At 37.3% G+C, this 16,468-nt stretch overlaps 1 protein-coding gene across 1 annotated transcript; it reads left to right on the top strand.

The window, feature by feature from the left end:
* The first annotated feature begins 1,210 nt into the window (after positions 1 to 1,210).
* On the top strand, positions 1,211 to 15,886 carry LOC143292878 (ras-related protein Rac1). Its single transcript, XM_076603533.1, has 6 exons — positions 1,211 to 1,364; positions 4,677 to 4,748; positions 7,306 to 7,423; positions 8,129 to 8,191; positions 11,181 to 11,315; positions 12,526 to 15,886. Exons 1-6 carry the CDS (start codon positions 1,330 to 1,332, stop codon positions 12,679 to 12,681), a joined length of 579 nt encoding a protein of 192 aa, XP_076459648.1. The 5' UTR covers positions 1,211 to 1,329; the 3' UTR covers positions 12,682 to 15,886.
* Positions 15,887 to 16,468: the final 582 nt, after the last annotated feature.

Here is a 16,468-nt window from a genome sequence, read left to right as displayed (position 1 = left end):
CAAAATTTACCACCTTTACTGAGCGGATTGTCGTCAGTAAAACCATACGACTGACAACTACAATGTTTAGGTTGTTGACAATCAAATACCGGCCCTACCACCAGGAAAGTTGTTGACACTGACCTGCAAGCAAGACCAGCAGAAGATCCAAGCCTACATCTTATAAAAACCATGATATAGTGATATAGACAATAATACAAGAAAGAAGAACTTTCAACAACAGCAAGGACTATGTCATTCCATTCTGCAGGACAGACCAGATAACTGTACAACTCATTCTTTGTGAAAACAATAGCGGAATGGAATAAGCTGGAGGAAGGAGTTGTAAGTGCAGGGACGACCGCAGCACTCAAGGCGGCCATCTCAGGCAAAAGACCCCTGCCAGCTTCTGTTTCCCATCAATAACCGTGAGTAGCAGTAGTAGTTGCTTTTTCTATTTTTCTTTTTTTTTCTTTCTTTCTTTATTATTATTATTGTTTATTTTATTTTATTTTAATTTTTTTTGCATGCGCTCTCCCAAGTTCCGTTGCGACGATGACCATATAGGCCCCTGCGACGTACAGATCTTGATCCTGAAAAGCCCAGTCGAGCCCCGAGGCTGTTCCATTTTGAAGAAATGCAGGTTTGCCCGGGATATAATATCACCATATCAATAACTTAGACTGCAACTTCCCTCAAACACACAACCTATCTTACCGACACTACTCAGTCAGCCAGCATCAGATTAAAAGCGCACATAGGTAACTCCGCAAAATGCCAGTGTTTGGTGAGCTACAGTGCAGGTAACGCGAACACACCCAGCATAACACGAACACGCAAAGTATGGCTGCCCAGATGGCAGTGTAAAAACGGACAATGATGTGGACACGAGTGAACGTGGGGGTTCAGTTGCAGCTTACGAGCGTACAAGAAGAATAAACCCAGAAACATGTAAACCATAGCTGAGAGAGAGAGAGAGAGAGAGAGAGAGAGATTAGTTGTGGAGTATGGCCTATGCTGACCAGTCTCACTTCGTCTGCTAGAATCGCTTCAATCATTACAATTTTAATAAAATCAACGTAAAATGGAACTGTAATCGCAGAAATAAATACTATTATGAATAAAGTACCATAGTTTAATATCTTTACAATAAATGTCGGATAATATGGATAAATATTATATTCTTTTTATAATGTTGTAAGTGTACATCACTATTTTTAGAACACCTAAATTTAGACGGAAGTGGTGTGTATAAAACTTGCTGAGCATATTCACTTGGCAGTGATCCATAATCGACGATATATCGTGGCTGTGATCGGAGCTTTGTGACAAGTTTCAGAGTTTGACAAAATGCAGGCGATAAAGTGTGTCGTCGTTGGGGACGGGTAAGAGACAGAATGTTTAGATTATGATGAACATTCCTGATCGCAGTGAGCCGAAGTTTCCTCCATGTTTTTTCACCGTTCTCGATGGTCCCTATCTTTTCATGACCGGAACATAATCTTACTTCCCGAATCGTGTTGGAAGCTGGTCATGTTAATAATATATATCTGATTATTTTTTTGTGAAATGCGTTTAGGTATTTGTGTAATCATTAAAACAGCGTGTTCTAAATGATAGACAAAAGCAAAGGAGGGGGGCTTGGTTTGTGACAACACAGCAGAAGAATGCGATCAGGAAGTGGAGTGTTAACTTACTGACTCGTCGTCCAGATCGCTTTGCTGAAACTTGTCTACTGTGCTTGCCTACTGGTGTGAACCAAGCCCAAATTACATGTTTAAAGCATGCGCTACCGTTCATTTTTCTTTTGTGTTTGTGTCTCACTATCATTGCAGCATTTTTAATTTTAGTATTTTACACATTTTATGATGTCATTTTCCTATGACACATTGTGACTGGTGAATTTGATATGCACAGAACTCTATGAATCGGTGTTGTTTGTGTTACTATGGTATATATAACATGTGACCATTTGCCTTTTTGATTTTAAGAATTAAAACAAAAACAAAACAAAAAACACACAAAAAGTTCTTAATCATTTGTTATTCTTTCATTGCAAAGGAGAATATACAGGTGAATACAGAGATATATTGTTAGATTCATGAAGATTATGCAATAGTTATGTGTGTTGATCAGGTTTAAAAAAAAAATGGAATGGTCTGACTGTCAAATGTATGTGAATTGTTAAGAAGAAAAACTAAGTAATAGAATGTCATTGAGCTTAACTGTAACTGTAAGCCATAGGATTGGACTCTGTTGTGTAGTGTGTGCTATTTTGTAATCAGCATACAGTTTTACTAATTTCATCATTTTCTTTCAACTGACACAGACAGACAGTGGCAGACAAGTAGAAACTGATTACCTTAAGCACAAGTAGAGCAAACAAACTGAGATGGATTTTCAAAAGCGGATGAGCTGAGTTGGGATACCTATGACTTTGGGGAGTATTGGTTTACTTGATCTTTCACAGTATCAGAAACATGAAAAAGAAGAATAAATTATTGAGGTTGGTGATTTCTCTTTCACTGGAAGTTAGACTTGGATCTGTCAGAAATGGATGAATCCAATAATGATTAAACTTTTTTTTTTTGTCCCTATTTAGTGGCCTCAGTCAGTTGCATGTGGTTTATATAGCACATCTTTGATTTTCTTCTCATTTTTTCTCTTTTGTTTTTCAATTTATGAAAACTAAACTTTTTGTTTTATTTTTTTTTTTTTTAATTTATTTTTTTTTTTTTTAGTAATTTACATGACCTCTTCAACAATTATATATGACTATATCAGTATCACTATGTCTATGCCTAGGCAATTTCTTTGTGTTGCTTTATAGATTGATCAAATCGATGTGTGTAAATGTTTTTTTAATTTTTTATTATATTTTTTTTTAAAGAATTAATTTAAGCTCTTGTGAGTGTTGTTTTCTCTTGTCTATGTCTGACTGTCTCAGTCATTCCCTCCTTTCTGAATAATAAAGTCTCTCTTTGGCTCTTGGCTGTCAAATTATGAAATAACCTTTGTGGGGATATACATGTATATATTTTTCTATATAGCACTGCCACTGCCTGCAGTATGTCTGGACAATGAGGGTATGTACTGGGGTGGGATGGGGAGGGGAGGATAATTACAGTGTACTGAATGTACAGGAGACTGCTGGTGTGAGAAGTGAAGCTTGGCCTGATGTATCAGAGGTCAGGCAGTGTGTCACATTAGTCACATTGCTGTCAGAGTTAGGGAGCTGTAACTTCAACATGTCTCGCCTGTCACCTACCTCTGACCATGACTATGAATTATATTCATACATATTATATTATGATGCAGTATTCACATTGATACTTCAACTTAGTTCAACCCCTTCTCCAGTACTCAGTACTACTACTACTACTAGTAGTAGTATGTTAGTGTTGTGGATGATCCAATAATGATTAATTGATATGAATTCTCTGACTGTAGCATTTATTATAAATGTTGTAAAAAAAACAAAAACAAAAACAAAACAAAAAAAAACCCTTGATCTGCACTGTAGAAATATTGAAAGTTTGTGTTTAGCTCACTGTAATGAAGACAAGATCACATCTTTAAAGTGTATGATTCTCACCCACAATCTGTGAGTCACACTTGGACAATAAAATATGATGAATGTAATGTATGATTGTCAAAAGAACTGATGGGCATGACAGCTGTCAGCAGAAACATGAGAAAGGTTAGACTAGAGCATCAGACTATTGTATGGTTGGTAGAGACTGCGAGTTGATTCCCAGCAATGTCTGTTGGATTAAGGGTCAGGGTCTTTTCACTGAACGCTCCATGCTCCCAGGTCAACATAGTACACTGTTCATTTGCAAAGCTGCTAGTAATAGTACTGTAGTAGTATTCACTGTATTGTAGTGCCCTTTTTTTTCATTCCAGTTAATGTATCATACGCAGTTCGCTCAATTATTGAAGATGATAAAAATACCTCTTCCAATGTTCAGTTGAATACAGGAACCTTGACGTAATCAGCACTTTCCACATGAAAACAGATTATAGAAGGATAAAAAAAGAAAAAGAATAAAAAGAAGATCTAATTTTATGATTACTTTTTACATAACTTCGTGTTTTACACAAGCAGGGAAGTACTATTAACTGTGGAAAGTAGAAACAAATGAATTTGGGAGTTGCGGAGGGAGGGAAAAAAGCCAAAACAAAGATGTGTATGACTTACGTCTATCTTGTAGAACTTTGTATGTCTGTGTTTCCATTCTGTGTGTACACATGCTCAGATGTTGTCTCTGTAAGTGTGTGTGTGTGTGTGTGTGTGTGTGTGTGTGTGTGTGTGTTTGTGTGCAATGATGTGATTTGTAAAAGATTGTTTGCAGTCTGGATATATCATAACCTTCGCTTTCTTCGCTGTTGTTTTTACTAATTACTATTATAGGTTAAGTTGGCATAATCTACATTTTATAGATTTATCAGATGTTGTCCATACAGATTGTTGCATTTAATTCTTATTGTTTACTTTTTACAAGAGAAATGTTTCAGCTACATTGATTGATATGTATATTGCATATCAATATTATATGCATTTAGATATTTGTCTAATATCTTTGTACAGGTATTTCTTTCTTTTCTTTTTTTTTTCTTTTTCTTTTTTCTGTCTTAAATAACGCTTTAAGATAATGATGAATGGATTGTTAAATCGAAAACCTTTTATGTTCCAGGGCTGTTGGTAAAACATGTCTCCTCATCAGTTACACCACAAATGCATTTCCTGGGGAGTATATACCCACCGTGTAAGTATTTTTTGCTTTGTACTTGAAAACAGATGAATTTATCTGGTAGAATTATTCAAGGAAAATTTACACTTACAGTAATGAGAATGTTAGAGGTGGTGTTAGGAAAATGTCAGTAACTATTTGTTTTAAAAGATATGTCTGTTGTACTTTGTCCTGTTGTTATCAGATTGATAGAGCATTGAAACCAGGATATATTATTGGTGATAAGAGGGAAGACTGTATCACTGTGTAAACATTGAAATAGTCGATAAAAATAGAATGGATCCACGATTGTTGATAATTATGATTGAACCGTGTGTGTTAGTTTGATTAAGATTAAAGTGCGAGCAGTGAAGTGACCTAGATAAAAGAAAAAAACAACAGACACGCCCACACATTCACATGCACACCTACATGCACACCCATGCCCCCCCCCCCCCCCCCCCCCCCCCCCCACACACACACATATACACACACGCATTCACACACATACACCACACACACACACACACACACACACACACACACACACACACACACACACACACACACACATCCTGCATCTAGGAGTCATAACCTGGGTGCTGCCCAGCCCCCTTAGAGTCAGAGTGTAAGAAGTTAAGGACCGAAACACTTGACTGAGGGGGGCTTCTTCTCTGAAGACTTTGTACTGTCCAGCTCTCACTCTTTAAAAGATATGGATTATTATCTTCTTCTTCTTCTTTTTTTAAAAATTTTTTATACTTGTTTGTCAAGTATTTATTTTTAAAAAAAAGAAAGAAAGAAAAAGGTGAGCTGTATCAATACTAAATTGTTTTCACAAAATATGTTGAATTATGAAAAAAAATTGATCTACTGCAGATGTAATATCACCCCAGGTGATACAATATCATTATGTCTCTGGTCAGTATCAGTTGATAAAGGACATGCATAGTCTGTTACCCTATCTTAGTGCTAATTGCACTACATTTGCATCATTCGCATGTTGTGATGTTTGGTATGTATTTTGGGTGTTTTTGTTGTGTGTGGTGTTTTTGTTTGTGTCCATGCATAGCTTACTGTGGGCGTTTCGTTTGATGTGTGTGCGGGGTCATATGATAAATAGTTTGGCAGTTGTTGTTTGGGTGTTTGAATGCATGTTTTTCACAAGTTTTACATTGTGCATTACAGTTTGTTATATTTTGCATGGAGGGGTTTATCATGGATTAAGTTATTATCATCATCATTGTAAACATGATTATCAATATCATGAATGTTGTGATGATTATGATTATTAATATTATCATTATGATTATGCTGCTGCTGATTGTAATTATTACATGTGTTTGGGCATACATGTTTGTTTTGAAGTATGAACTATATATATATATATTATATATATATATATATATATATATATATATATATATATATATATATAACTTAGCTATGGACTTTGAGTTTTGTACATACTTCTGATACAGTGTTTTATCATAGTTCATCATGTTTGCTCGTTTAGATGTCCAAACCAACATGGATGTTTTGTTTTGATAGATTTCCTTTTTTTTTCAATATTGAAATTATTGTGTTATAAAGTGCTTTGAGCAAAACCATTAGATTTTATGATATATATGTACATATATATTGTAATTAAATGCATTATTGTTATCACATCAGTGTAAATAGAGCAATGCTATCATAGTGAGCAAACATTTTATTTCAAATTTCATTATTGTATTCTTCTTCTTCTAGAATTATTTAAATGTCTCATTTATAAAGTCTCATTGACTGATTCAGTCTGTGACTATTTTCAGTCAGTGAATCAGTCCATCAAATAAGCAAGGAGGTTGTTGATAGATTAATAAATTAATCAGTTAAGGTATAAATCACTCACGTAAACAGCCTACCAACTGACCACTGAGCAGTTAGCCAGCCAACTATCCACCTGGCCCAAAGAAACAAAGTAGTAGACGATAAATTTAATCAAAAAACAACAGCAAAACAATAACCAGCAGATTCATACTTTGTTTGAAATGTGTTGGATATAAAGACTCCAGAGTTCATAGCTGGTGCAAGTTACTGGAACAGATGAAAGATGCAACAGTTGAGTGATGTTAAACAAAAGCATCGGACTTTCAATATAATTATAAAGGTCCAGGGATCAGATTCATACATGGATACATGCACACACACACACACACACACACACACACACACACACACACACACACACACACACACACACACCTGAACTGGGAGATACTGCAGAACAAGAAGACTGAAAATGACGTGAAACAGACCCTTCAGGAGATTTACTGTTTCTTTTAGCTCTGAATCAAAGTCTTGTCTTTGTTTAGTTTTAAGATTCCATCATTTAAAACTGTTTTAACTCGAATCAAAGTTTTGTCCTTGTAACATTGTTTGTTAATTAAATATTCTGTTGTTTAAAATTCAAGTTATAATCAAAGTTGAATGATTGGAAATCTTTACGGTGTTCATTTTAAATTTAAGATCCCATCCTTTAGAATTCAAGTAATTATTAAAAAAAAACAACTGAATGATTGGCTAACAAACATTGCCTTTGGTTGGTGGACAGCTTCGACAACTACTCTGCCAATGTGATGGTGGACGGCAAGCCCATCAACCTGGGGTTGTGGGATACTGCTGGGCAAGAGGACTACGACAGACTGCGACCCCTGTCTTACCCACAGACTGTGAGTGCATTCATGACTGTTCCGTTCATGTTCTGGTCTGTGTCTGAAGTGTTAGTGCTAGTAGTCTGTATATATATATATATATATATATATATATATATATATATATATACGTGTAAAGTTTTCTTTTTATATAAGTTTTACGTTGCGGATTTAGCCCATTGAGACTGACTTCCATTTGGATCAGGTTTTAGATTAGCTTGTGGCCCATTCCAGTTTGAAATCAAAAAAGTTTGTGTGATTTGAGTAGATTTACAAATGTGGGTGTTTGGGGGGGGTGGAGAGGGGTCTAACTATGCGTTTTCTTTCTTTCATCTCTTACCTGCTGTTTTAGCCAAGACTAGATTTTCTCTGGCATTGGCACTTTGTCGAACTGGACCAGTCATGTGTATTGTCATAATTTATATATATATATATATATATATATATATATATATATATATATAAAATTATGTGTGTGTATATGTATATGTGTGTGTGTTTAAGACTTGAGATGGTTGGAGAAATATGATTTTTTTTGTATCACATGGAAAAGAGATGGTAAATTATACTTTCTAGAAAAAAAATAAGTGTTGAAATTTTGCTGAAGAAATGAAGACAATGAAAAGCATTAAAATTTGACAGTATTTTCAAATGTTGTTAAATACTAAATCAATGATGTTATATATATATATTTTAATAATTTTTATTTATTTATTTTTTCAGGATGTCTTCCTTATATGTTTTTCGCTGATCAGCCCGGCAAGCTTTGAAAACGTCAGAGCAAAGGTAAGGATTAATTTGAAAATGAAAAATGTAGTAAGCAGGAAAATTCTTTTTTATTTTATTTTTTTTTTTTTATAATAAATTTGTACCTATATTGACTTTTGTTGTAGATCATGCTTTTCTAATTTTGGATTATATTTACTTTAACTGGTGTCTTTTATATGGACAAAATCATGAAGAGTCTATCAATTAACTGTGTGTGTATATGTATACTATGTGAAATTTGAAATATGCATGAATGACCTTACAATTAATCACAGTAGACTGTTTCTTGTGTGCATTTTCCCTTCTCACTTGGTTGTTAATTTTTGCTTTCATGGTTGTTTTTTCCCTTCCATTGAACAATAGATAGCATTATGTTTATAGTGTTAAAATGGTTCACGCAAAATACAAGACGAATCTTGCTTCTTAAAAAAAAAAGAAAGAAAAAAAATAGAAGGAAAAAAAAGAAAAGCTTGGATGTTATATAACTTTTGGATCTTCAAGATGAACAAGGAAGCGTTATAACTTCCTTTTTCACCATGCACACTGCATACATTCTTATTTGTACCATGCATACATAATTTCCCTTTTGAACTGATGTTTCCTTACAACAGTCAAACAGCTGCTTACCTCACTAACAGGCAGAGACAAGTGGAAATGCCTTCAGCTGGTAACTGACCACATTACAGGGAGTGTATTTAATGACGAGAACAAGGAAAATATATGTGGAAAACAATGAGGAATGAATAAAAGAATCTCTTGTAGATTAGTTGATTCGGCCATTATTAAATCTTCACACTGCACCCAGCACAAACTGAGGAGAGCAATAAAAGGATAGGGAGATTATGTGTTTTGGTCAGTAACCTTCTAGACCAGACCAAAACGAAACTGCTGGGTTTAGACATTGAGCGGCAAGTAAGTATGTCAACTTTCCTTCAGATAAGTGTGTGCACAACTTCAACAAGCCAGTACTGTTAAGTGTGTGTCACCAGCGTGCACATGTATAGGTCATTTATAAAAAGCAGGAATGGATACACTCTCTAAACATCCTAGAGAATGTATCTGTGTGTGTTCCTTTGTTCCTTGTAATTGCTTGTGTTGGAGGTTTCATTGTGTTGGTTCCTGTGTACCTTGTACTTGCTTGTGTTTTTCTGTGTAGAAAGTTTCTCTCTCTCTCTCTCTCTCTCTCTCGCTCTCTCTGTGTTAGCTTTGTTCCTTGCAGTTGCTTTCGTAAGAGGTTTCTGTGTGTTGGTTCCTGTGTACCTTGTAATTGCTTGTGTTTTTCTGTGTAGAAGGTTCCTCTGTGTGTGTGTGTGTGTGTGTGTGCCTTGTATTTTGCCAGTGTAGAAGGTTCGTGTGTGTGTGTGTGTGTGTGTTACTTTGTTCCTTGTAATTGCTTTAGTAAGAGGTTCCTGTGTGTTGGTTCCTCTGTACTTGTAATTGCTTGTGTTTTTCTGTGTAGAAGGTTCCTGTGTGTGTGTGTGTGTGTGTGTGTGTGTGTGTGTGTGTTCTTGTGTACATTGTGTTTGCCTATGTAGAAGGTTCTTTTGTGTGTGTTCGTGTGTACTTTGTATTTTGCCTGTGTAGAAAGTTCCTGTGTGTGTGTATTCTTGCATATCTTGTATTTTGCTTGTGAAGGAGGATCCTCTGTGTGTTCCTGTGTACCTTGTATTTGCCTGTGTTCTTGCGTACTTTGTATTTGCCTGTGTAGAAGGTTCCTGTGTGTGAATGTGTGTGTGTGTTTCTGTGTGCCTTATATTTGCCTGTGTAGGAGGTTCCTGTATGTGTTCATGTGTACCATGTTTTTGCTTGAGTAGGACTTCCCTGCGTGTGTTCATGTGTACGTGGTATTTGCCTGTGAAGGAGTTCCTGTGTGTTGCTGTGTACTTCGTATAATTTGTCTCAGTAGATCATTCCTTTGTGTTCTTGTGCACCTTGTACATAGCTGTGTAGGAGGTTCCTAAGTATGTTTCTGTGTATCTTGAATAGAGTTTGCGTATGTTGGAGGATTCAGTGTGTGTTCCTGTGCACCTCCTATGAACCGTCTGTCTGCAAATGGACAGGCAGCATTGGCTGGTTAAAAGTCAGTGACAACAAACAAACAAAAGAAAGAAAGAAAAGGAAGAAGACAGTGCACAAAGGATAGGATTAATTAGTGGTGATCAAGTGGTTATCTCCTTCTTCCACACACTCACACAGTATAGTTTCCTTGTGATTTGACTTTTCCTTGCAGCTGCCCCTTGCTTGTGGTGTTTGGTGTTGTGGCTGTGTCAGTGCAGCTCTCTCTCTTTCTCTTTCTGTCTTTTTTTGTGGTAATTTCTTTTATTCTTTCTTTCTTTTTCATCACCCCTCTTTCCACCTCCTTTTCTCTCTCTCTCTCTCCCTCTCCTGTGGCCATTCTTTTGTTTCCATTGTGTGGTTCTCATGGTGTGTGTGTGTGTGTGTTATGTGTGTGTGTATGTGTGTGTGTGTGTGTGCGTGTGTGTGCGTGTGTGTGTGGTTATGTGTGTGTGTATACATGTGCGTGTGTGTATGTGCGTGTGCTTACATGTATGTGTGTATATGTGTGTGTACTGATCAGTTATGTCACGTGGAGTGATTGCTTAGAGGTAATGTGTCTGCTTAGGAAGCGAGAGAATCACGGCTGAATCGCCTTTGTTTTCTCCCCCTCCACTAGACCTTGAGTGGTAGTCTGGACTATAGTCATTTGGATGAGATGATAAATTGAGGTCCCGTTTGCAGCATGCACTTAGCGCATGTAAAAAAAACCCACGGCAACAAAAGGGTTGTCCCTGACAAAATTATGTAGAAAAATCCACTTCGATAGGAAAAAAACAAATAAAACTGCATGCAGTTAAAAAAAAAAAAAAAAAAAAAAGGGGTGGCGCTCTCAGTGTAGCGACACGCTCTCCCTGGGGACAGCAGCCCGAATTTCACATTGAGAAATCTGTTGTGACAAAAAAGAGAAATACAAATACATACAAATGTTGTGTTGTGTTTTTTCGTACAGTGGTACCCGGAGGTGAGCCACCACTGCCCCAACACCCCCATCATTCTGGTGGGCACCAAGCTGGATCTGCGCGAGGACAAGGAGACCATCGAGAAGCTGAAGGAGAAGAAGCTGGCCCCCATCACCTACCCTCAGGTAAACACACACATGTACACATGTGCACACACACATGCGCACACACACGCACACATGCACACGCTCACACACACACACACACACACATGCACACACTCACACACGTGTACACATGCACAGACACTGACACATGCACACACATACATGTTCACACTCACATACGTACACACACACACACTCACACTCACACACACGCACACGCACACACACACACACACACACACACACACACACACACATGAGGACAAGGAGACCATAGAGAAGCTGAAGGAGAAGAAGCTGGTCCCAGTCGCCTACCCCCAGGTAAACACTCACACACACACACACACACACACACACACACACACACTGACACACGCACACACATACATGTTCACACTCACACACGTACACACACACAAACACACACACACACACACACACACAGGGCTTTTAAAAAAAAAAAAATTTTCATTATCATTATCTGGTGCCTTGCAGGGCTTCTTTTTAGGATGATAAAGATGATGCTGATTAGGATGAGGATTATTATCATACTTATCATTATCTGGTGCCTTGCAGGGCTTCTTTTTAGGATGATGAAGATGATGCCGATGAGGATGAGGATTATTATCATACTTATCATTATCTGGTGCCTTGCAGGGCTTCTTTTTAGGATGATGAAGATGATGCTGATGAGGATGAGGATTATTATCATACGTATTATCATTATCTAGTGCCTGGCAGGGCTTCTTTTTAGGATGATGAAGATGATGCTGATTAGGATGAGGATTATTATCATACTTATCATTATCTGGTGCCTTGCAGGGCTTCTTTTTATGATGATGATGATGAGGATGATGATGATTATCATACTTATCATTATCTGGTGCCTTGCAGGGCGTCTTGAAGGTGATGCTGATGGTTATTATCATACTTATCATTATCTGGTGCCTTGCGGGGCTTCTTTTTTTATGACAATGAAGATGATGCTGATGAGGATGAGGATTATTATCATACTTATCAGAAAATTATGATGCTGAAGAGGATAACGATTATTTATCATACATTAGCATTATAATTATCTGGTGCCTTGCAGGGCTTCGTTTTTTTTTTTTTTATGACAATGAAGATGATGAGGATGAGGATTGTTACCATATCATTATGATGCTGAAGAGGATGATGATGATTATTATCATCATACTTATCATTATCATTATCTGGTGCCTTGCAGGGCCAGACCATGGCCAAGGAGATCAACGCTGTCAAGTATCTGGAGTGCTCGGCGCTGACACAGAAAGGCCTGAAGAATGTCTTCGACGAGGCCATCCGGGCTGTCCTGTGCCCCAAGGTGAAACCAAAGAAGAAGAAGACTTGCGCAGTTTTGTGAAGCAGCGGCCGGCCGGTCGGTCATGTCGGATCAAATGACACTTAGTTTAATTGATAATTAGTTTTTTTGAGGCGGGGGGAGGGGGGGGAGGATGGAGATCTTTTCAAGTAATCTGCTTTTCTGGGTTTTTTTTTTGTTTTTTTGTGTGAAAACAAGGAGGAGAATTATTGGTTTTTCATGGCATGTGGGTGGGAGGATGCTGTGTAATTATCATTGTTGTTATTATTATTATTGATTGTTATTATTATTATTATTATTAATTTCAGCTTGATATAGTAGCACTACTTAATTTACTTGTATCTCAGTAATTCACTTTTTTTATGGCTAGTTCATGAGAGTAGTAGTTTATTTTATATATATATATATATATTGATTTATTTTTAAACTCCATATAGCTTGGTTTTGGTTTTGGTTCTGGTGTAAGTAGGCTGAGTCGCAAGCTTGCCTGTAGTATCAGGAGTCCTCAGCCTGTCATTCCAACAGAGTTCTGGCTAGGAGTCTAAAAAAAAGCAAAAAAAAAAAAAAAAGCTGAAAATGACAGTGACCTTTTACGGGGGAAGAGTAGCGTGCTCTTGTAACCTTTGCTCTGTACATCAATGCCCTTAAGTCCCACGTAAGTCTAGAGAGAGAAAATTGAAATGGAAAAAGAGAGAGAGAGAGAGAGAGAGAAAAAAAAAAACCCTGGTAAAAAAGAAAAGGGAAAGTTTTGCAAAGTACAGTTTCAGGAAGAAAATTATCATTGGAATTGTTTTTGATGAAGCAAAAAAAACAACCCACCCCCCCCCCCCCCAAACAAACAAACAAAAAAGAGCACAATAGAATATAAAGAAAAAAAAGTTTTGTACGTTCATTCTGCTGTTTGTCATGAGAACAACTTTTGTTTAGAGGGAAGCATTTAAAAAAAAAAAAAAAATTTCATAGGTAAATTGTATGAATCATCTGAAGAACTGGATTTTGTCTTGCTTCCCCCCCCTAACCCCCCCACCCCCCCTCACCCCCCTTGAAGAAACCTTTGTAGCCCCTGCCCCTGACGGTCTTGTTAATAAAATGTACACTGTTATTTGTTGCTGGTTGATTGGGGTGTCTGCTTTTGGGTCCCTGTTTGTGATGTCTCGGGTCTGTGGGTTTTAACTGCTTGTACATCCCCCCCCCCCTCCACCCCCAATCCCCCCCCTCTCCCCCCTCTCCCCCTCCTGTTACTCGACTGCTCTCCATTTCTGCCAAAAACATGGGATTTTGTTTTTGTTTTTTTTTCTTCTTTTTCTTTGTTTTCGTTAATCTGTCAAAAATATATTTCACTTTATTGGAAGAAGGGTTGATGAATAGTTTTGGGAACTATCTTTTGTTAAGGGAACAGCTGTTGGTTGTTGTTGTTGTTGTTGTTGTTGTTTTGGGGTAGGGTGTGTTTTATTTGAACAGCCTTGGTTTACATTAGATTAAAAAAAAAAAAACAACAAAAAGTTTTGTTCCGGTGTCGAATCGTTGGTGTGTGTCCCATTTTTCAGGAGATATTTTCAAATGGTGTGATGAAGGGAAATGTCAGGGTGTGGAGTGGGAGTGGTTATGGGACAGGTGTTTGTGTGCTGTTTTTATAAAAATCCAACAACAACAAAAACAACAACAACCCTGTCTGGATTCCCTTTCATACTGTTGTTTACAAATTACTCCACCCTGACAACCATCCCTCTCTCTACTCCCTAACCCTGCACACTAGAAAATGTCCTCTGTCCATACATCTGGCCATCCGCTGTTACATGTACAGCCTCAGGTGGTTGATTCTCTTTTGGACTGGAAAATAATAAAAGCCTGTAATCAGCTTTTAGAAGAAAGAGAAGGATGCAGAGTCACTGATTAATGAAAAGGGAAGGACGGGCGCAACAACCGAGTGGTTAAAGCGTTGGACTTTCAATCTGAGGGTCCTGGGTTCGAATCTCGGTGACGGCGCCTGGTGGGTTAAGGGTGGAGATTTTTCTGATCTCCCAGGTCAACATATATGCAGACCTGCTTAGTGCCTGAACCCCCTATGTGTGTATACGCAAGGCAGAAGATCAAATATGCACATTAAAGATCCTGTAATCCATGTCAGCGTTCGGTGGGTTATGGAAATGAGAACATACCCAGCATGCACACCCCCGAAAACGGAGTATGGCTGCCTACATGGCGGGGTAAAAGCGGTCATACACGTAAAAGCCCACTCGTGTGCATACGAGTGAACGCAGAAGAAGAAGAAGAAGATTCCTTTCATTCAGTTCCTGTGCTGGATTTGACAAGTAATCTTAGGAGTACTATTTCTACTTTATGGTTAAAATTCTCTTACACTTCAGTCTACTGAAGTAATGTAGACTTAAGAGCATTCTTATCACGAAGCTAACTTTGCGCTGTTAAGTTTGCTTAAAATGCAAGCCAGTCCTGGACTCTGAAATGAAGCGGAGAGCGCAACGAGAACAGATTCTCCAGGGGAATTTTTCTATTTTTGAAAATGTTTTATTATGGGAGAATCTGGCGGGGAAATCTTTCTCTCTCTTTTTGTTTTTTGTTTTGTTTTTTAGCTGGTTTTTTTTGTGTGTTTTTTTTGTGCTTTTTTCTGTTCCCAAGTTTTTGGTAAAGCAAACAATATTAGTAATATCATGACATTGCACTTTGAAAGGATTAGGAGAAAGGTTTTGCGAGACTGTACGCCAATAAATTCTTTGACTTGAAAGTAGAAGCAAATGTGTGCGTGTGTCTTTATTTTATCCTCTGCTCTGTATGTTTTTTGTGTGGTAAGGGATGGTGGAAAGGGGAGCTTAGTGGGGACTTGTAGTTGATCAGCGAAAGAGATCTTACAAGAACTGCTGTTAGCTTCAGTACACACAATACATGACCTCAGAATGCATCAACTATCACATGTTTTAGTCAGAGTGATAAAAAAAAAAATCAAATGAAACTTGCATCTATAGTGAACATCCGGAATATGTAATGCGTAATGTGGAAAAATTTGCATGTCATTGTGTGAACTTTAAATACAAGAATAACCTTCTGCTGACTGGTGTGTGTGGCTGTGAACATCTTCTGCTGGCATTACAGAACTTTTGAGTGGGAATCAAATGAGACTATGAGTGCACAGTTTGTTTGCAACTTCACAGAAAAGGGAAGATGGTGACCACAGTCTTGAAACAGCTGATCAAAATCAGAGGACAGCCAGAGAAAGTAAAAGAAGGGAGAAGGGAGAAAAAAAAAAAGAAAAAAAAAGAAAAACAAATGGGAAAGTACTTTAGGATTTTGGTTCAGGAATATTTATAAAAAAAAAAAAGAAAAAAAAGAAGAAAAGAAAAGCATGTTTTGTACTGAAGAATAATCTTTTTGTAAAGCTATTCCTTGCTTCCCTAATAAATAACCATCACTCCTCTTTGGGTTTTTTTGGTTTTCTGTGGGTGTAGCTGTTTTTTTTGTTTTTTTGTTTTTTTATTCCAATCAGATACCAAAAGGATTTGTTTTCTTTTTTTGTGTGGAGTTTTTATGCCGTTTTATTCTGAAAAAATTTTTTTTTCGTAATATTGGAGTTAAAAACAGGACTATGGACCAGATTTTTTATTAAGAATTTCTTTCCTGCTTGGTGTTGTCCTTAGTTGGACTTAATGCAGAAAGACAATGCATTTTTGACTTTACAGACAAAAGTGATGTTTTGAATATGTGCATGTACAGTTCGATATCGGGTGTGTACAAAAGAGAAATCACCTACTGATTTTGGTCTCCATGCGTGGATTGTCTCCTTCTATTGGCGTACATTTTTTTTAAATGGATTGAT

This window comes from Babylonia areolata, chromosome 18 (assembly GCF_041734735.1).
Source record: "Babylonia areolata isolate BAREFJ2019XMU chromosome 18, ASM4173473v1, whole genome shotgun sequence".
Lineage (NCBI taxonomy): Eukaryota > Metazoa > Mollusca > Gastropoda > Neogastropoda > Buccinidae > Babylonia > Babylonia areolata.
This window is presented reverse-complemented; position numbering and strand designations above follow the sequence as displayed.